The 21,706-nt window shown below is 47.0% G+C and overlaps 1 protein-coding gene across 3 annotated transcripts in view; it reads right to left on the bottom strand.

Moving 5' to 3' along the window:
* USP19 (ubiquitin specific peptidase 19) overlaps window positions 1-21,706 on the bottom strand; it is a 58,839-nt gene that overhangs the window by 34,797 nt on the left and 2,336 nt on the right. For all 3 annotated transcript variants that reach the window (XM_053300943.1, XM_053300946.1, XM_053300945.1), the window contains exons 3-9: window positions 15,617-15,745; window positions 11,853-11,986; window positions 11,141-11,515; window positions 3,739-3,991; window positions 3,213-3,369; window positions 2,979-3,050; window positions 1,004-1,119 (exon numbers count right to left, since the gene is read on the bottom strand). In XM_053300943.1, coding sequence (XP_053156918.1) covers window positions 1,004-1,119; window positions 2,979-3,050; window positions 3,213-3,369; window positions 3,739-3,991; window positions 11,141-11,515; window positions 11,853-11,986; window positions 15,617-15,745 — 1,236 coding nt within the window. The remainder of the gene's footprint in view (window positions 1-1,003; window positions 1,120-2,978; window positions 3,051-3,212; window positions 3,370-3,738; window positions 3,992-11,140; window positions 11,516-11,852; window positions 11,987-15,616; window positions 15,746-21,706) is intronic.

Below are 21,706 nucleotides of genomic sequence, written 5' to 3'. Positions count from 1 at the left end.
CCACCAAAGCCGTTGAGCTGTTGGTGAGTGGTAATGGCGCGTGTCTGCTGCTGCTGGGAGCTCAGCCGTGGTAGGAGCGAGGCATCTGCCTGGCCCATGCTGGCCGGCTCTGAGCCTTCCTGAGCTCCAGTGGAGCTTCTTATAGTGTGGGCCGGTTGGGAGGGACCCGGTCCAGTGTCCTCCATTTCAGTTAAATCACCTGCCACGGCCATTGAGGGCAGCGGTGCGGAAAGCGGACAGCCCGGGGCTCTCATTGCAAAGTTCCTCCTCTCGGTGAGAGAACATGCCTAATAGCCTGTTGACACTCCAAAGGCATACAGGGAGAGAAGTGAAAGTAAAAAGCAAAGCATTTTTTGGTTTGTTTTTTAAAAGAGACAGTAGCAGAATAAGTAGCACAACAAACGGAGAATAGACAAGTAGAACAAGAAAAACAATCGTAAGACAAGGATTAAGAAGAGCATTCTAAGAGAAGCTATGGAGATCTGCCTAGGAGCACAGCAGGACTAAAAGAACTGGGCGTGGTTATCTGTCCCCCGGCTCTTAAGGCTTGTAATATGTTTCAATTAGTCCTGGCTGGGAGTATGCGGGAAAGATAACCCAATCAGAGATGTCCTCGGCTCCAGGCAGCAGAGAAGTCCCAGGTTCACTCCCTGGACAGGCAGAGCTGGGAGAGACTCCTCTCTGAAACCTTGAAGAGATCCTGCCTGTCAGTGTAGCTAGATGGACCAATGGTCTAACTTCCTATATGTTCCTATGTAAAGCTACACAGATGTGCTGAGAGGGACTATCCTCCACAATCCAACTGATCTGATTCCTAGTAAGACCCAATATTACAAGCCTCTTCCCCAGTCACAATCTAGAGCTGACCACATCCTCTGAGCTGCCCAAATCACAATTCCTGCACTTGACATCCTCAACCTAGTCACTGTTCTCACAACCACCCTCCTCGCCATGTCCCAAGGGAACCCCAACAGGGCGAGCTCCAAAAAGCCAAGGCGCAGACCTCGTGTGGCAGGAGCCTCCAGGCCCCCCCAGCGCTGGCTGTGCCGTTTCTTCAAACAGATGTCAATGCGGGCAATGGTGAAGTTGTATGTGCACTGGTCTGGCTCAATGAGATTCCTGCAAAACATAAGAAGGGCGGAGCAGTGGGATCAGAGAACAGCAGGCTTATCCTAAAGAGAGTCAAATACTGCTATGAGTTATAGAGAACAAATAAGCAGAGTACCTTGCTCATCCCATTACAGGAGAGGGCAAAAAGGACCTTCACCAAAAAGACTCTACATACCGCCCGCATCAACGTATGTTTGGCAAGCCAACATCAGATCAGTAGCCGCCTGATGAGTTGGCAGCAGCCACAGGCGAACCTCTACAGATGTTCTTAGTAGGTAGTGGGGCTCATGGCGAAGAAGACATTATCTTAAATACCCAGGGCTTAAGCTCCTTAGGGCTTTATAGGTAGTGACCAGCACCTTGTATTTTGCCTGGAAACGTATCGGCAGAACAGTGCTATTCCTTCAAGACAGGAGTAATATGGTCTCTCCTAGATGACTCAGAGACCAACCTGGCTGCCGTGTTCTAAACCAACTGCAGTTTCCAGACTACGTACAAAGGCAGCCCCACAGAGCGCATTGTAGTAATCCAGCCTAGAGGTGACTAGCAGATGTACCACTGTCTTGAGGTTGTTCATCTCAAGAAACGGATGCAGCTGGCGTATCAGCTGAAGCTGATAAAAAGCACCTCGGGCCACCTGCTCAACCTGGGACACTAGGGAGAGATTCAGATCCAGAAGCACCCCCAGACTGCGCACCTGTTCCTTCCAGGGGTGTGTGTGTGACCCCATCCAGAAGAGACAGCTCAAACTCATCTCTCGAGTCCCAACCCCGCACAATAAATACCTCTGTCTTATCTGGATTCAGCCTGTTTGTTATCCCTCATCCAGCCCATTACTGCCTCCAGGCAGGCGTTTAGGGAGGTCATGCCTTCTCCTGCTGATGCTGACATGGAGAAATAGATTTGGGTGTCATCAGCATACTGATAACACCCTGCACCAAATCCCCTGATGATCTCTCCCAGCGGTTTCATATAGATGTTAAACAACATCTGAGACAATATGGAGCCCTGAGGGACACCACACAAAAGTTCAGATTTTGAAGAACAACAGTCTCCAAGAGACACCATCTGGAATCTGCCTGTGAGGTAGGAGTGGAACCACTGCAAAGCAGTGCCTCCCACCCCCAATCCCCTCAGATGTTCCAGAAGGATACTATGGTCAACAGTATCGAAAGCCGCCGAGAGATCCCAAAGGACCAACAGAGTCACACTCCCTCTGTCAATTCCCAGTTGGAGATCACCCATCAGGCTGATCAAGGCAGTCTCCACCCCATGGCCCGCCCGAAAGCCAGTTTGAAATGGGTCTAGATAATCAGTTTCCTCCAAGACCGCCTGGAGCTGGGAGGCCACCACCTTCTTAATCACCTTGCCCAAACCATGGAAGGTTGGAGACAGGCCTGTAATTATTTAACTCTGAGGGATCCAAGGCAGGCTTCTTCAGAAATGGTCTAATGATTGTCTCCTTAAGACAAGGAGGCATCCTGCCCTCCCTCAGAGAAGCATTTATAATCTCTACCAGGCCCTCTACAACAGCCTCCCTGTCGGACAGTATAAGCCATGTCGGACAAGGATCAAGAGGGCCAGGGTCATCACATAAGAGGAGCTGCTGGACACCTTGGCATCAGACTCTGTAACAATTGTGGAGTTTGAATCCAAGAGGATTCAATCACCTCTTCTGCCCAGCATCCCCAGTTTTGAGATCTAGAAGTAACATATGCTAGTCTTTAAAGTACTGCTTTCATAGACAAATTCAGAAGGGAAGGGAGCCTTGTCAGGTTAGTACTGGATGTACAGATGGGAAGGACAGACACTCAACACTGGCTACATTAGTCAAAGGGGGTGGGGGAGAGGAAGAGGGAGAGGAATACCTGAGTTTCACTTGCCACCTGAATACTGTATGAGAGCCACAGCCAGGATGCAGTCGCAGAAAGTTGACATCACTGCAAAGAGAAGAGAGTTCAGATACAAGCTGGCAACACAAGCAGTGCATGCAAACCCAACACAAGGGCCATCCATTCTTCAGCGCCAAGACCAGGTGTCTCCCAGCCCTGCAGCTGGCTACACTAATGGGCACAGTTCAGTTCCAAAAGGAGTCACCATACCTCGTCTGGAACACTAGCGTGAAGTCCTGCTCCCGAAAGAGCACCCTGGACATCTCCTTGTGAATTTCCTTCACGTAAACATGTACCACCATAGAATCATTCCCTTTCTCATATGAATCATTCTTCACAAATGTCAGATTCACAACGGGCTCTGGTTCTGGGAGGGAAAGAGGGGTGGGGGTGGGGGAAACAAAAGATAATTTCAGACGGATTGCCTAAGCAGCACCTCTGTACCACCCACAACCCTACAAAGGAAGGGAAAATATGACCAAAGAGATGGTCACTCCAGCATGTGACCTAGACTCACAAGTGTCCCTGGGAGCAGGAATAGAATGCAGAACATGCATGCCATGACAGAATGCACTTATCAATTAGGGATAAGACTGACCCATACGAGACCCTGGAGAGATGCTGTCAGTCAGTGTGGGCAGTACTGAACTAGATGGACCAATGGTCTGACTCAGTTGACAACAGCTTCATAGGAGATGGGCAACAACAAGATGCAGATCCCCACAGCCTTCCTCACCATTAGCAACAGCCTCTAGAGCATCACTGTCCTTGGACCAGCCTCTCTTCTCAGGGTCCCTGGTTGGCAGAGAGGATGAGAGGTCTTCGTTGAAGGCAGACACAGCTCCTGGCCCCTGTGGAGCCTCAGGGGAACTGGTTGGTTGTGGGATCATCTTCTCTGCACAGGGTCCAAGTTGGTGGGGTAATGCCTCTGCAGAAGCTACAGGCAGCTGCATTTCCATAGGCACCGATTCTCTTTCCAGGTTGGTAGCCTGACAATGAGAGAGGCACAGTCAGATGCTGAGATGACCGCCACACAGTGTATTTATTTAACCCCGCGGTATGCCACAGGCCAGTTTGCATCATATGTCCTTGCCTTTAGAATCATCCCTTACAGCCACTACAAAATGGCAGAGGCATGCTACAAATTGGCCAAAGTCATGGAGCCCCTATGGGCCCATTAAGTCAATATGCAACTTACACTTAAATGGAGCAGGGTGCCATAATGTTTAAGGGATCAATTAGGGAAGCCTGCCAAATGAAAAAATCCAACACACAAATGAACTGGGAGACTCTTGCTGTCACCAGAAATAGTGATAAGCCAGTAGGATAACCAAATTCAGAGAATCAGAAAAAATTCAGTGATCTGTTTTATTGATATTTGCTTTAGTTAAGGCTGTCACTCTTTGGGGCATCTTTGAAGTTTTCCTAGTGGCCAGAAATGAATGACAAGATATAAAGAGCTCATCCTGACCTATTACATCATTAAGTACCTAAAATCAGCTGTCTCCAGTACAGTCCTCAAGCACTACTGAAAAACAGGTTGCTCACCTGTAACTGATGATCTGGAAGAGATCCGTTGACATCCATAAGAATGGGTTCTGCGCCTGTGCAGAGACCACGTGGTAGCCATGCCTCAGCTTGTCGAGGCGTCCAAGCCCCGCCCCCACGCTGTGCGCGTGCTATTTGAGGGCTGGCTGGACGCCATCTTCCTCAGTTCTTGGACGACCGCCGATTTAAGGACGACCATCCGGAGTACAGGTGAGTTCATCGAAGGAGCCATAGGTAAGGATGACAGGTAAGGCCACACAACCATACGCAGACTAGATTAAGCCCTACTGCAGAGGGGAGGTTCGGGAGGGTCTTATGGATGTCGACGGAGCTCTTCCAGATCATCAGTTACAGGTGAGCAACCTGTTTATCTGGGTCGAGATCCATAAGAATGGGTGTTTAGCCAGCTCCTCAAGGAGGAGGGTACAGTAGAGGCTATTGCAACACCCTTTTAAGGACGCTCCTCCCAAAACTAGCCTCTGCAGCAGAGCGTACATCCAGAGCGTAGTGCTTCACGAAGGGTATCTCTGAGGACCAGGTTGCTGCCTTGCAAATGTCCTTGAAAGAAATCCCCGAAAGGTGTGCGGCCGATGAAGTGTAGGCACGAGTTGAGTGGGCCTTGATGGCTTCAGGTGGAATCTTGCCTTGTAAGCAATAGGTAAGTTTGATGAGTTCGACTAGCCAAGATGATAGGCGCTGTCGGGAGACGTTAGTGCCTTTCTTGGGGCCCTTGTAGGCTATGAACAGTCGAGGAGTAGAGCGAAAATCCTTCGTCCTGTTAAGGTAGTATAACAAGGCCCTTCGAACGTCTAGAGCGTGCATTGTGCGTTCCAATGCGGTTGAGGGATCTCTGAAAAAGGTGGGGAGGACAATATCCTGGTTTAGATGGAAGTCCGAGACCACCTTGGGCAGGAATGAAGAGTCAAGACGCATCAGGACTTTATCTGGGGAAAATCTGGTGTAAGGCGGATCAATTCTCAATGCAGTGAGTTCGCTCACCCTTCTGGCTGTAGTTATGGCCACTAGAAATGCCGTCTTCAAGGAGACATGTTTCAAGGAGGCCGAAGCCATAGGCTCGAAGGGGCCTTCTGTGAGCAATGAGAGAACCAGGGAGATGCTCTATGGCTGTACAGGAGTTCTGACGGGTGGAAAAACATTCGACAGACCTTTGAGGAATGCCTTGCTTTGTGGGTGTGAGAACAAGGTCTTCCCTTCGCAGCCCGGATGTTTTGACGAAAGGGCGGCCAGATACACCCTCAAGGAGACGTTAGAGAGGCCTTGAGACTTCAGGGAAGTGAGATATAGCAAGACATCACGTCTGGGTAGGAAGCCACGTGTTCTAGCATAGAGCCGGAATCTGCACCATTTACTGGCATAGTTACATCTGGTGGACGGCTTACGTTGGTTAAGGAGGATGTGATCTAATGTCCGATTCGCCAGGCGGTGAGACGGAGAATCTGTACGTCTGGATTCAGGACTTGACCGTCGTCTTGGGACAAGAGGTCTGGAACCTGAGGGAGATGAGAGAATAGACCGTTTGACAGTTTGAGTACCTGAGGAAACCAGGGTTGGCGGGGCCACCATGGTGTCACCAGAATCCTTGATGTGGGGGTGGCCAGCAACCGGGCAACCACTCACTTGAGTAGCGGATGCGGGGGGAACATGTATGGCCTTTCCTGCGTCCAATCCAGTTGAAAGGCATCCCCCAATGACTGGGGATCGTGTCCTGCTCTGGAGCACAAGTGGATACATTTTGTGTTCTGAGCAGTCGCGAAGAAATCTATGGTTGGTTGCAGCCAGTGGTGAAACAGGACGGCAATGCAGTCCATCCTCAGAGACCATTTGTGGTGGCGCTCCCCGAGGAACACCCGGCTAAGGTCGTCCGCTAGGACGTTGTGCAGACCCCTGATGTGAATCGCTTGGGGGGAGATCCGGTGCCGGATACATCAATGCCACAGATGAACACTTAGGGCACACAAGCTGCGTGACACTGTTCCCCCCGGCGGTTTATGTATGCCAGAGCTGTTGTGTTGTCGATTTGAACCTGCACCACTTGGTCCTGGAGCAGGGGTAGAAAGGCCTGAAGAGCCTGAAACGTAGCTAAGAGCTCTAGAAAGTTGATATGAAATTGGGACTGAGCTCGGGTCCATCCACCTTGTGCCTGATGATTGTTGCAGTGTGCCCCCCAAGCCATGAGGGACGCATCCGTCGTCAGCCATACTGTGGGAGTCGGTGTTTTGAATGGCACGCCACTCAAGAGGTGACTCAGGTTGGCCCACCAAGCCAATGAACGGAGGACTTGCGGGGGCAACTCTAATACCCTCTCTGGGTAATCCAGATGAGGACGGAAGACGGACAGGAACCAAAGTTGGAGCTTTCGAAGTTTCAACCTTGTAAACGGGACCACTGCTGAACACGATGCCATCAGGCCCAGGAGACGTTGTATGAGGTGGGCCGGCTGCTTGGGTTGTCTCTGGAAGAGGGATACTAGTGCTTGGATGGCCAGGAAGCGGTCCTGCAGTAAGTATGCTCTTTGAGCAACAGTGTCCAAAACTGCTCCGATGAATGCAAGTCGCTGAGACGGTTCTAGGTGGGACTTCTTCCAATTTACTTCGAGCCCAAGGTCTTGGAGAAGTGTTAGTATATACTGGATCTGAGAAAGCAACTCTCTTTTGTTGCCAGAAGACAGTCGTCCAGGTACGGGTAAACAGCCACTCCCCTGGTCCTGAGACGGGCAATCACGACAGCCATACACTTGGTAAATACTTGGGGAGCGGTGCACAGTTCGAATGGCAATACTGTGTACTGGTACACTTGATCTCCTACTGCGAAGCGGAGGAATTTCCTGTGCCTGCCTCTGATGTTGATGTGAAAATAGGCGTCTTTCAGATCCAGAGTTGCAAGCCATCGCTCGCCTTGAAGGAGAGGGAGGATCTCTTGCAACCCCATCATTCGAAATTTTCTTACTTTCACAAACTTGTTCAGTTGGCAGAGATCCATAATGGGCCATCCTTCTTCGGAATTTGGAAACAGCGGGAGTAGAAGCCCTCCTGCCGGTATGCCCACGGAACCTGGATGATGGCAACCTTTCGCAGCAGTTCCTGTACCTCCTCCAGAAGAGTTTCCGAGGGAGGAGTGATTTTCATCTCCTTGTAACTCGGAGGGGTCTTGAACTCTATCGCGTAGCCTGTTGATATGATCTTCAAGACCCACCAGTCTGATGTTATATTGTGCCACGCAGGGGCATGGCTCGCCAGCTTGGTGATGTTGCATGGTGAAGGTGGTGAGGCCCTTGCTGGCGGGGATGGGGAGTGGGGAGGTGTCCGTGGGCTGTCCAAATTCTCAAAGATGCTTCTGGGCGTCAAGTGATTTAGGTTTCTGGGACTGGGTATACTTGCCCTTGTTTGCATAGGAAGAGTATGCCCTTGTTTCCATAGGAAGAGTATGACTTCCTGAAGTCACGCCGGTCCTGTTGGCGATATGAAGGAGGTTGCCTTGCTGCAAGGAAGCGAGATCTATAGCTGTTAGAGGAGGTTGAGGACGATGCTGTGAAGGTCCTGGCAGTAAATTTCGATTTCTTCAGCTGCTCCATAGTTGTGTCTGTAGCCTCACTGAAGAGGCCGGTGCCGTCAAATGCTAGGCCTTCAATCTTGTCTTTCATGTCAGTTTGCAGGCTGGTGGAGCGCAGCCAGGCATGACATCGAAGCATTACCGCTGCTGTGAGAGGTCGAGACTCGGATTTGGCCAGATGTTTGGCGATGCTGAGCTGCTGCCATGTCAAGTCTTCTGACTTTTCGAGAGTCTGGTTGAACTTCTTTTTGAAGTCTTCCAAAGGCAGAGAAAGCAGATCAGTATGAAGAGACTCCCAAATGCCATGTGAGTATTTTGCGGTGCATGCGGCATAGTTGGCAACTTTTATAGAAAGGCATGAAGTTGAATAAATCTTTCTGCCTAATAAGTCCAGTTTTCTGCCTTCTTTTTCAGGAGGAGTGGAGTAACGTCGTCCCGTTTTAGAGGAGGCGGCGCAATCCACTAAGAGGGAGTTCGGTGCAGGATGTTTCAGAAGGTAAGTATTATCCGTATCCTATATGCGATACAAACTCTCTAGCCTCTTACTCGTGGGTGTAGAGGTGTGAAGGACTTCCCACGTACACTTCGCTGCCCTGGAAATTACTGGGAGCATGGGAGGCACCACTGGTTGTGTCGGTTGGGCTTTCGACATGAAGTTATACACTGGGTCATCGACTGTGGAAAGATTAGAACGGATGTCGAGGCCTAGAGCCTCTGCCATGGCCCGGACATGTCTATGGTACAACCTCATCTCTTCATTCGGAGAGACATATGTCGATGGCGGGACGTCCACAGGCGGGTCGACATCATCTTCGACATCAGACTCGAAATCCGATGAGCCACAGTGGTCAGATTCGGAGCGCGACGGAGAGATGAGAGGGGCCGTCTGCGTGTCCGTGGTCGCAGTGCGAGGAAGTCCGATGGGGTGTGTTTGGGTCCCCGTTGAGCAGAGTTGAGGGGACTTCGTCTGGGTGGCTTGCGGCACGGAGCGGACTCGTGGAGTCTGAGAAGCTGTAGTCACAAAAGTAGGTAAACTCGGAGGCAAGGCGGCAATCGATACTGGTTGAAGCGGTCTCCATGGTCTCAGCTGATCATCCGCGTACGGGGCAGCTGGAGAAGCAGTACGTGCATCGTCCGCGGAGGGGGCCGTCGCTGGCTGGTGGACGAAGCCACAAGAATGCCAAGATGAACAGTCCTGGAGGTGGTCAGCAACAAGAGTGGTGTCTGGAGGTACGACGGGTGTGTTCGGGTCAATCGTAGACGCCGGAAAACCCGTGAACGTCGACGGCTTCGGAGTGGTAGTAGCAGAGTCCAACATCGATAGCAGAGTCTGCTCCACCGAGGGATCCAACGTCGAAGCTGCCGCGCCGGGAAACGCTTGGGTGTCCACATCGGCAGCACGAAATGGACAGCTAGGAGACACAGCAGTTGACATCGAGACTCGAGGAGTGTGGAGACTCGATGTCGATGGCCCAGGCTGTCGAGTGTGAGGAGAAGCAGGGGCAGATGAGGACACTGGCGTCAGTGCTGGAGAAAGCGATCTAGCCCTCGATATTGAACGGATCGGTATGGATGAGACAGCCATCGAGAGCACGTTCGGTAATGAGTCCGTTGCCGGAGAAGTGGGCGAAGGCCTGAGTGCCTGAGACGCAGTCGGGGGTGACGGGGTGTCCGTGAGATTGACCGTCTTCTGGCGCTTAGTTGGCACTGGAGATCCTGGAGAAGGGTCACCGTGCTTAGCTTTACGGTGCTTGGAAGATGAGTGCCCCAAGCGGTGTTTAAGCAGCGGTGGGGCGTGCATCGATGTAGACGCAGACGTCGAAGCCTGAGCGGTCGGTATCGAGACCGAGGTCGGAGCCAAGTTCTTGGACGGCCGTGACCGACGAGGGGTCGACATCGAGGGAGATTCCATTGACTTCGGTGCTGGCGACTTAGGAGCGGCAGCTGACGAATGCGGGTGGCTAGCCGCTGAAGGGCTCAAGACATCGTCATAGATCGCTGTCCACAGGCGTAGCGCCCTATTTTTACGAGTTTGTTTGGAGAACGATAAGCATATTCGGCAGGTGGAAACATTATGCTGTTCTCCCAAACAGAGCAAGCAAAGCTCATGTAGGTCCTTAGAGGGGAGTTTGGCGTTACAGCCCTCACACCTCTTAAAAGACTTTTTTTTCTTCAGTCATGACGGGGCGCGCGAGCGAGTAGTCAGGGCCGGTCCGGGTCGGAGAAACGCCAGAAGAGACAGGGAAGCCAGAAAAAATGGGTCGAAACAACCTACCGGAGAACGTCAGCCAGTCCGAAGTCATACACAGGTAATTCAGTCCGTTTTTTCCTTTTTAGATGAACTCACAAAGGAAGAATCCGACAGGAGGCGGCAGACCGAAGTCAACACGCTGAGGCGGTCGGAAAAGAACTGAGGAAGATGGCGTCCAGCCAGCCCTTAAATAGCACACGCACAGCGTGGGGGTGGGGCTTGGACGCCTCGACAAGCTGAGGCATGGCTACCGCGTGGTCTCTGTGCAGGCGCAGAACCCATTCTTATGGATCTCGACGGATCTCGACCCAGATCCACAGTTCCTGCCCACATAGATAATTAAATAAGCGGGAGGCTGAAACCCCACATAGCAGTTGGAAAGAGGGAACTTCCACTCAAGGCCCTACAGGTACATTGGGTGTCAGTCAGTCTCAGCCTGTACTTCCTCCAACAAGTGAGTTTCTGGGGAGTAAGACCTCTTAAACTTTCAAAAGTCAATTCCTGTCCTCAAAAGCAGAGAAAGACAAGTAACAAAACTAGGTCGTATGTGAGCAATACATCTGCATTTTTTAATCAACACCTCACTTTCTCCTTAATAGAGACAAGAAAGTGCAGGTCTTCCCTCTGACCCCCAACCTGCAGCCATGTGGTAGAATAAGAACATGGCCCACTGTCTTATTTAGCAGCAGGATAAAGGACCAGCATAGCCCAGCCTTGGGCCAGAAGACTGCAGAGAATCACACACCCCTCTCCCATCTCTGCTCCTCACCTTCAGGTCCAGCGAAGCATCCCCTTCGGCTCCCCAGCCATTCCTTTGGCTACTGACATTCCCACTGAGCTCTGTGCTGCCCATGCTGCTGCTGTTCCCTTCTTCCTCAGACAGACTGGCTTTGACACACACTGCCTTTTTGACGCTAGGGCCACTTGGCAGCCCTGGACTGGATGAGTTCTTTCCTCCTGTAGTTTCGTTCCTCCTGGGGGCCCGTTTTGGGCTGGATGGCTCTTGTCTTCCTCTGGATGGCTCCGTGGTGCTCTCGGGTTGGGGCTCCTCAGATACTGTCTGTGTAGAAGGGTGTTTCTCCTTGCCATTCTCCTTACATGCAGCCCTCTTGGTCTGCTCCCTTGAGCTATCCTTGCAGCGCTTCTGGAAGAGCGGTATTAAACCAGGCTTAAAATGGCTATATTGAGTCAGAAGAGCAGGCTCCTCTTGAGCTCAGTGGACATGGAATATTTGTTTATAGTAAACAGACTCACTGCCAGCCACAAGCAAAGAGTTAACTGGCTGCCCTGAATTACTATAGCCAATATGGCTCCCTGCAATGGATCACTGGCAAGCCTGAGCAAAAAAGGGACCAGTCAAACATAACCAGAAGAAATACCTTTGCTCCAATTCTGCCCACCCTTCCTAGCTTCCAGGGTCTTTTACTTGCTAGGAAGTGCTAAACATGCATGGTTTCAGGAAGAACAAGGCTGAGCCTTACCAAGAGTGAAGCCCAACTGTGCAATGGGATTTTCTTCTGAAGCACCAACTGCAGGATGTTGCCCTTCTTGTACTGGACTTTGCTGCAGGAGCTCTCAATCTCTTCATAGAACTGGCAGCTCCACTGGCGACCATCTGAGGGGTGGTGGATAGGATATATATAGGAGAAAAGTTTTAAGGTTACACCACTCAGTTCTCCTCAACACAACACAATAGAGAAGTCATAGTAATAAAGCACATACCCTACAGGGAGAAAGATCCAGGATACATTCCTGGCATCTCCGATTAACAGGTAGCAGGTGATGGAAAAAGCTTCTGCCCGAGACCCTTGGAAAGCCCCTTCCATTCACAGTAGACAGCACTAGGCAAGATGGCTTGACACTGCATAAGGCAGCTTGACACACTCACTATACACATATCAAGTCACAGCTGACCAAAACAGAAGCACACCTATGCCGATATATTCAGGATAGTGTTGTGCTAGTCTCATGAGATACAATGGCTACTTTAGAGGATCTAGACTTCTTTGTATGGATGCAAAACTATGTTGTGCAACAGGAATACACTCTGAATTGATTTGCTTCACTGGCAAATGTATATTTCATACAGTTGTCATGATAGTATGTTTTTTGTTTGAGGGCTTCTTTAGAGAGTTTGGGGTTTTGTACTTCACATTTTGTGAGGGTCTGAGAAAAAGAAACTGAAATATAGGAGTGGGAAAAGAGGAACTGGAAGCCATGAGCAATAGTAGATAATTGTGCTCAGGACTGTTTCCACTGTTTCCACAGTCATTTCTGCAGCTCCGTGGGATACATTTTTTTTTTTTTTGCTTTAAATTAAGTTAAGCTTCTCAAGATCCTCTACAAGCTGTTGGGTTCTACAAAAAAATGCCATATTTCACTCTCCATGACAACATCACAGCCAAACACATTTCTAAAGCTCTTAATCCTTATTTTGAATGTTTTGCCTTTCTTCCCCCAACATTTTAACAAGGTTCAAATAGGCATTTTTCCTCCCCACCCCACCCCCGCTGTCAGAAACAGCAGTCCCAGCACAGAGAGTAACATGCTCCCAATCTTATGAGCCATGTGTTTTAGGGATAGCATTTTTGAAACTGAATTGAAAGAGCAACATTAGCTGATAATACCAGTGTTCCTTCTAAATTTTCTCACAGGATACATTTTGTTCTGGGTGGCAGTATCAAGGCAATGTGCGCAGGGGCAGATCCAGGGAAGTGCAAAGGTGCAGTGGTACCCCCTGTGAATTTGGATTGAGATTGGGAGCAGCAGTGTCAAAAAAGAATTAGCTTCCCTTCATGCTGGTAGTCCTGCCCTCTCCCAACAAGAGCCTGATCTGTTTGCCTGCAGTTTTGTGCTGCTCCCCCACTCAGCATTTGAATTGCAGAGCGAGGAGGCCAAGAGGAGCAGCTGAATGTGGGGTGGAAGCTGTCTGTTTGGCTTGTCTCACTCCAGGAAAGTAAAACATTAAAAAATCCCAACCCTTATCTGTTTTGTTTGTGTGTAATTTGTTCCCCTTGCTGTTGAGTTTGAAGATACTAAACTGCTTATATCTCTAATCTTTGTGTGTGTGTGTTTTCATTCCCGCCTTATTAAAAATATGTATATGCTGCTTTTTTGAGAACAAAGTTCTCAAAATTGCTTAAATAGCAAAATATGTGGGAAAATGGTTCTCTGTCAACATGTTTCTCCTTATAATCATTACTATTTTATTTTGCTTTGTGCTTGTAACAGTAGACCATATATATAAATAACTTACATAGTGTCTTTTTAATAAGCTTGTAATGGACTAATAGATTGCAACTTCTTGAAAGTAGCTTCACAAATTGCTAATATAAACATTAGGTATTTCCACCAAAAGTCTATTTTTATACACTTGCTTCAAATTCAGATCACAAGGAAAAAAATCTTTTAAAAGCTCCCTCGCCCTTGAAATGCTTGCTTCAAAGAAATTGGGTAACTCCATATACAACATTCTGCTGTCCAGTTTGATACCAAATTGGTGGCTTTTCCTTCTGTAGCGTATAGACAAACTATAGTTGCATATGGTTTTTGCTCAAATGTGATTCACAGAAGAGATCAAACTGGGCTGCTTACTGCTGTGATAGGTATAAAAAAGCTATTTGAATTTGCTTCTGAATTTACATGCTTAGGAATGGAGTGCATGTGGCTAAAAGTCAAGACAAACATATATGTGTGTGTATATATATGAGACATATCCTATTCTTCCTCCAAAGAGTTCAGGGAAGTGTACATGTTCTTCCTCCCCACTTTTATCCTCACAAAAATCCTGTGGGGCAGGTTTGGAGGAGAAAGAGAGTATCTCATTGAGTTTCATGAATGAATGGGGAAGGCAAGTTCCCCAATCCTAGTCTTAACACTAGGTTCTCAACCGTGCGTGTAATGATTGCAGGAAAAATCTGATGCAGAAGAAAAAGGAGATTCATTTTTACAAGTGAAGCAAACTAGTGGGTAGGAGAGTGTTGGATACCTTTTGAGCATGAAAGGGTTTAGTTATCAAAATGTAGGGAGGCTGTGGGCCCAAGCCCTGCATCTTTTAAATGCCTAGCAACACCTCTGCAAGGAAGAGAGGGAGAGCAGCAGGATCGTCCATGCAAATTCTGGTATTGGAAGGTATGTTCAGAATTTCTTCTAAAATATAATCCAACCCACCACCAATTTGCGTTTGACACTCCTGGCATAGTGCATTTTCAAGGGAAAGAAAATCCAAGCCCAAATATTTTTATATATGAAAAAAATATATATTTGGGGGGGATTCCTGTTGCACCCCCTTTAATGTCCTGCTGGATCACCCCGAGTGTGTGCGCGCATGCATTCATAAGGGGCCTTCCTGATTCAACCTGAGCGGGATCTAAAATTAACTGAGCAGACAGCAAAAAAACCCTTGTGTGCACTCATGCACACACCTTAGAGGGGAACACTGACTGGGACCTCTACCTTAAGAAACATTTAGGCTCTTCCGCAATTCCCTTGTCACCAACCAAATAAGTAAGACCATAATGTATGCTGGTTTGGCAATGTCCTCCCTCCTAGGAATCAAGGAAGAGGTTTGATTTACTTCTCATTGCCAAAAGTGGTTCATGCCACTTGTCAAAATCTGATCAGTTGATCTGTCCTTTAGGACTGTGCCATGCGATTCTGAAGTAGCTACTAAGCAAAGCCTGAAATAGGTACCTTCTGATAACTAATATCTGAGAGTAGTCTGATTCTTGCTCATGTACCTTTTTGTAGCTCTCCTAGACACATAGAGTCCCCGTCTAGGTTCCCTGAAGCATAAGCCACTCTACAAGGGGAATGTGTTGCTTCTAGGCAAGAGTTCTCTTCATCCACCATCTAGGCCTATGAAGTAGAGAAGTGCCCCGTGCCTTTTACTGAAGGTGGCAAAGTGCTTCCTGGTAGATCTTTTCCTTGGTAGTTTTGGAGCTGTGCAGAGCATGCGGATGACTCATTTTGTAGACAAGTAGAGGATAGCCTTCTTACTCCCAGCAGGGCTGAGAGTCCTAGGTTCCTACATGTCTACACTTAACACAACTTTGCTGCTGCACCTTTTTTCCTGCTTTCCCCCCTCCCATTTTGGCCTGCATGGAGACTTGCTTTAGGAAGTACAATTTCTGCTACTGGTCGCCTGCACTGAAAAAAGGCAACTGCTGTAAAGAAAGGAGCTAATTTGCCTCCTTTGAGATTTTGACTAAGAACTATTGGGGTGGGGGGAGCCTACATCACACACCAGGTAAATTGACAACACAGCTGGTGTCCGTGAAACAAGTATCCACTTCCTCTGTCTTCAGGGCCCCGCTGCCCATATTCAGCTTCACAATAACCTCATCAGCATTCTGCTTCCAGTCCAGCAGCAGGTCTAGGAAACAAAAAGGGACAATGCAATGTCAGTGTCTCACTTGTTACTCCAAAATGCATTGCTAATTTCTCAAATTGGAGTGAAGGACTTGAAACAAAACAGGATATGGTTATTAACGAAGTACAAGTGAAGCATATCCCTTTTACGCATGGCATAACCGACATATGGAATTCATTGCCACAGGACAGAAACTGTTAGGATGGAAACCAGCACACATCATTAATATGTGAAGGATAGGGGGCTATTAGCTGCATCAGTTAAAGTAAAACCACCATTTTTAGAAACTGTACATGCAACAGTCTATTGCAGGGCTGCACAACTTAGGCCCAGGGTTGATAAAAACCAATGATTTTTTTTAAAATGGATTTTTAAAAAATCAAATTGATTTAAAAACAATTCATAGGTCAAATATATCATCATGAATATTAATCATAACTTCTAATTATATTCTATGAACATGTTAACAGCAGTATATGGGGATGAGAGATAACAGAGCTGATCAGTCCTATTCTGCAGGGCCTTACCCAGATGGCAGGTTTAATCGCGGGATTACGCAACTAATCATTAGTCGCATAGAAGCCGCAGCCTGAAGCTGAAACAAAAACAATTCTGGGGCTGCTTTGATGCAGTGTACCTCCGTTTCCTCCAAATTGTTTTCGTGAACCGTTCATACTGCTTGCTCCCGGGTCTTTCTCAGGTCCCTTCTGGCCAATGGATGTCTAGAGTAGGTAAGATATCTCGCCTTTCCCCCCACCATGCATGTGTGGCATCGCTTTAAAAAAACTTTCATTTTAATGAATAAAAAACTTTTTAAAACAATAACCTTGTTTTTAGGGGGTCTTCCAGAAGACTGCCGACTTGCAATGTTAATACCAACATAGAACCCGCCCCCTCCTACATAAAGCCTGTTTTAAAATGGCACTCTTCTCCTAGGTCTTTTGACAATGAAATTTGCACTGGGGTCAATGGATCCTTTTTTATTCAACTTTTATTTTATCATTTTATTTGTTTTAACTTCCACAAGACCAGGTGGCCGGCAAAATCATCTAGCTTGCGGGAGAGAGCCTGCCTGGCCACTTGCATGGCGGTGTTCGCTCAGCCAGAACCTTGCTGCTTCCCTGCCAATGCCTGGGCACTCATAGCAGCCTAACTCTGAGGAAGAGCTCCACGTCCACAGCCCAGCTGGTGCCTGTTGCCAAAGAGGACGGACTCAGAAGAAGGCTGAGAGTTGGCCCCGGCCCGACCAAAGAAGGCAGCTTCCCTCCACACCTGCCCTCCTGGCCAGAAAGCAGCTGAAGAGGAAGCGGGGAGAGCAAGCCAAGCCAGCCGGAAGGGTGTGCGAAGCAGGGAGGTAAGCAGGTGGATCCTTTTTTATTTCTCTCTCTTTTAAAAGTCCCCGCCACCCTAGTCTCGACTTCCACAAGTCCACTGACCCAGCAAAGTCAGCGGTCTTGGTGGGTGTTCCACAGGATCACCCAGCAAATTAATTAAATAATAATAATAATAATAATAATAATAATAATGAAGCAACAAAGCTTTAGGAACAATCGCTCTATCACTATGGCCTCTCCATATATCTCAGAAGAAACATTGGGGTACTTCAAAGTATCCCAAAAAGCCTTGTAAAAAGTGGAACTGTTTAGCAGAGACATAATTTGGGCTAAGTTCCAATGTTCAGGGGAAAACCCAAATCTATGTTTGGAGTGCACTTCACTATATTACATAGACTTAGAGGTAAATCCCTCTGATGCATACCTACAACTCCAGGGCACTTTGAAGTAAACTTGCCATATGGGAATGGCTCCGGCGGTTCTACATACAGCACATACATGCGTCTGTGTACATGTGCGCGCGTGCACACACACACACACACACACACAGTCAAGCCCTTGCTCCCCACCCAAAAAAGTGCAAAGACAAAGAATGAATAGAGGATTTAGGGGGATGGAGTAGATCTGTGGAAGGAGGAGGAGTCCGGATACAAATGCAAGGGATACAGAAGGGAGGGAAATAGAAAGTGAAACCAAAAGTGAACAGAATATATTCATGCAGTCCCGAGGAAACTTTTTCTGAGTGTATCCTCCACCTCCATTGTAGAAAGGAAACATCTTTCATGGCAGCAGGCCATAAGAGGGACCCCATTTGGGAATATTTTAATGAAGTTCCTATACCTGTGGGCAAGAAATGAAAACAGTGCAACAAAGAAATGCAAAGTCTGGATGCCCAAATGATAAGAAGTGTGTACCTACCTTCTAAAAATGAAACCTACATCTATCTCTAAATGTGTATTAAGGTTATAGTAGTCAACAATAATGTATTTTATAGAAAATGATTAAATAGCAACTTCTGGACTAGTAATTTAAATCATTAAAATTGAGTCCTTCCGTGAAGCAATTTAAATTGTGATTTAAATCAAATCAACCCTGCTTAGGCCTCCAGCTGTAGCTGGACAACAACAACCCTAACCCCCCGATTATTGCCCACTGTGGCTGGAGATGATGTAGTCCAACAAAAGCTGAAGGGCCAAAGTTGAGCAAGCCCTGGTATTCTGGGAGTGGATACAGTGTAATGGTCAAACAAAAGCTGTGCATCAGGAACTATCCCGCCCCCATCCAAAGAATCTCTCACCTCAGCTATAAACGTAGATAAGCTATTATCTCTCAGCTTCAACTCCACATCTGCAACACGAGGATAATGATACACACTACCGCTTTGTGGGATTGTTATAAGGATTGTTACAAGATGGTGTATGTGGATTCCTTTGAATGCTCTGAGGTGCTCTATAAACTCCAAGTATCAGAGTCAATTAATAAATACAAGGCAATAAACTAATAAAAGAAGCTGTACATCAGAAGAAGCATGTCCCCACTTGTAAGCCATCCCGCCTGAAACTATCAGTATGGCAACAGGATGCTGACCCAGAGAGACCACTGGCATAATCCAGCATGGCAGTTCTTGTGTTCCCATGGAGGGGAAAGATACTGTTGCTGTTCCTCCCATGGAAAGAGGCCTTCACATACTTGAAACCATAGTTGTTGAACTTCATGCCTCAAAAGGGCCAGTATCAGGGATGTTCCTTCCCTACTGGAGCAGCCCTAAAGCTCTGTCATACTGTTTCTACAACTTGTTAGGCAGATAGGAAGCAGCTCTCAGGCCTGAAGGAAAAAAGCCACACAGTGCAGACGGACACACAGCAAGGACAGATAGGGAGGCTCAATACTTGAGCCCTGTTTAGTCATGCACCCCTCTGACTTACCCTCCTCAGAGTCCCTCTGCCAACTGGGTTCTACCAGTTCCAAGCCAGGGAAAGGCTCTAGTGGGCAAACATACATATAAGTGATCTCTTACAGCAATTGCCACCCAAAACGGCAGAGACATGCGTCTTATCCACTCTTAACATTGGAACAGATCCTCCATGAGTCACAGTCTTCAATCTTTTGACCCTGGCCAGGTCCACTGCAAAACAATCCCCTGCTGCCTGGGTAAAAAATCTGCCCAGCAAGTCAGTGACACATGAAAAGGCAGCAAAGAGCAAAACAAGGATCAGAGAACTGTCACTTTTGGCTGCCTGGCCTGCAACAGTAGATGGCAGGTACCATGTCAGGTTATGATGTCTTGAATGGTCAACAGCTTAAGGAAGAAAAAGTGTCCTAGCCCCCTTCTTGGATCACTGCATTGAATATGCATAGAACCTGACTTGGGAGAAAGGATACCCATTGAAAAGTGTGGTCTCTGCTATCTTTTTCATGAAACCAATGTCAAAAGTGATCGAGTCAGAGAGAGAGGGAGTGAGTGCACATGTGCAAGCAGCAAGCATGAGGTGTGTGTGGGGAGGCATATTTTAAGATAGATCAGCATTATAATGGTGAGTTAGGTCCACTGACCCTGCATGAGATGTTAATGAATAAGCAGTCCTCCCCACCTGTACCAATATGGTCATCCCTGCCTACTCCGCAATTATGTTGTAATGTATGAATTATGTATGAATACAATCTGGTAGGGAAAGTATGCAAGGCTACACCTGTGGAACAATCTTCCACTTCACATTCCAACTACTTTCACCAGTAAATACATGATATAACAGCATAGCAGAGAAGAGTGGACGACAATATAGCTAGCCTAGCTATTCTACATCCACTGGTAAACAGTGAAAAACAGAAAAGGCTCTACGATGACAAGTAGCAAGCCTTCCCCTAAATTGTTTTACCAGCTTCTAAAGAATCCCAGTTCTAACTTTTAAAAAGGAAGATTGTAGACTTCATGGCTGCAGCAATAATGTTTTTTAAAAAAACGCTTCCAGGGGTTTTAAACTGTTTTTAATGTTTTAATTGTTAATGGTTTTAAATTTTTTTTTTAAATTGTACTGATTGTTTTTAAAATGACAAATGCAGGTTTTGTTTTTGCTGCTTGCTGCTGTGCACTACCCAGAGCCATTTGGATGGGGCAGTACATAAATAAATAAATAAATAAATAAATAAGGGCACCAATGGCAAAGTCCTGTGAAACTAAGCAGTCTAAATGAACACACTGTTAGCACAAAGTCCCTTGTAAGGGAGCTTTTATTTAGATCAAGAGAAGAAAACTGGTTGCCACAAGACCCACCTCCTCCCATCAACTGAATAATAAATGCTGAATACTTAACATAATTTATAACTGTTGTGGTACTCATTATACCATGAGAGGTAACAGTATCAGATACTGTTTAAAAAATTTAAATTGTTGTAATGTTTTAAACTTTTTGTTTGTGTTTTAACTAATGTTTTACTTTCTGTTTTTATTTTGTTGTAAACAGCCCAGAGACATAAGTTTTGGGCAGTATAAAAATATGTTAAATAAATAATACAATCAAAATTAGTACATTACTTCCAATATTAACTCTTATAAGTTAGGGCTTCCACAGCCAATGCCTCCATTTATCACCAGTAAGTTTCCTATTGGCCATCCAGTGATGATATTATAAGTTCCTGATTTAGTTCTCTAGAATTGTATACAGTCACTGTCTGTGTGTTAGGAGTCGGTGGGGGGTGGGGGGAGTACTAATGGCATATTATTTATTTATCAAATATGCAGACTACCCCAAACTTCTATCTCTGGAAAATTTACAACATAAAACAAATTAAAATAGAAATTAAAACTTTAAAACAATTTAAAACTACAATCAAGTTAAAAAGCTTGGGTGAAAAAATAAGTCTTTAAGGACTTTAAAAAGTTGTCAGAGATGGGGAGGCTCTTACTTAAGCAGGGAGCACATTCCAGAGTCTTGGACAGCAACAAAGAAGGCATGTCTGGTGCCCCTGTGGCACCAGGCATGTTGGGTGGCACCAGGTGTGTTGGTGGCAACTGCAGACAAACCTCTCCAGATTATCTCAATGGGCGGTGGGGCTCATGGTGAAGATGACGTTCTCTTAAATAACCTGGGCCTAAGCTGTTTGGAGTTTTTAAAGTTATCACCAGCACCTTGTATTTTGCCCAGAAACCTACTGGTAGCCAATGTAGTTCTTTTAGTATAGGAATAATATGGTAGGTATCTCTGATATTTTCATGACCCAGAGCTCAACCTGGCTGCCACATTCTGTACCAACTGCAGTTTCCAGACTACGTACAAAGGCAGCCCCACATTAGTGCTAACAGTAAAATAAAGAGAGGCTTTTTTCTACTACACAGTCTTGAAGGGAGTGGAGAAGATAATTATTTGAAAGGTACATGTTTATTTTGAAAGCTGCCATGCCAGAGCTCCCACAATTCGCAAAACATGTTTGCGTATATAAGAGAGTGCAAAATGATGGAATCAGCACTTAGGAGTTTAACTGCAACTTTGCGTCAAGCTCGGGATATGGAACAAGCAGGTGATTTTTAGAAGAGTATACAGCAAACTCCTTACCATACCCTTCTGAAAGCAACTGTCTTGGCTGAAAAAGTTATCCAGAAGAGGCCAACACAACCAAAAGGAGAGACTGATGC

Source organism: Hemicordylus capensis, chromosome 2 (assembly GCF_027244095.1).
Source record: "Hemicordylus capensis ecotype Gifberg chromosome 2, rHemCap1.1.pri, whole genome shotgun sequence".
NCBI classification, from domain to species: domain Eukaryota; kingdom Metazoa; phylum Chordata; class Lepidosauria; order Squamata; family Cordylidae; genus Hemicordylus; species Hemicordylus capensis.
The sequence above is the reverse complement of the archived record's forward strand: the minus strand, read 5'-3'. Positions and strand labels throughout refer to the sequence as shown.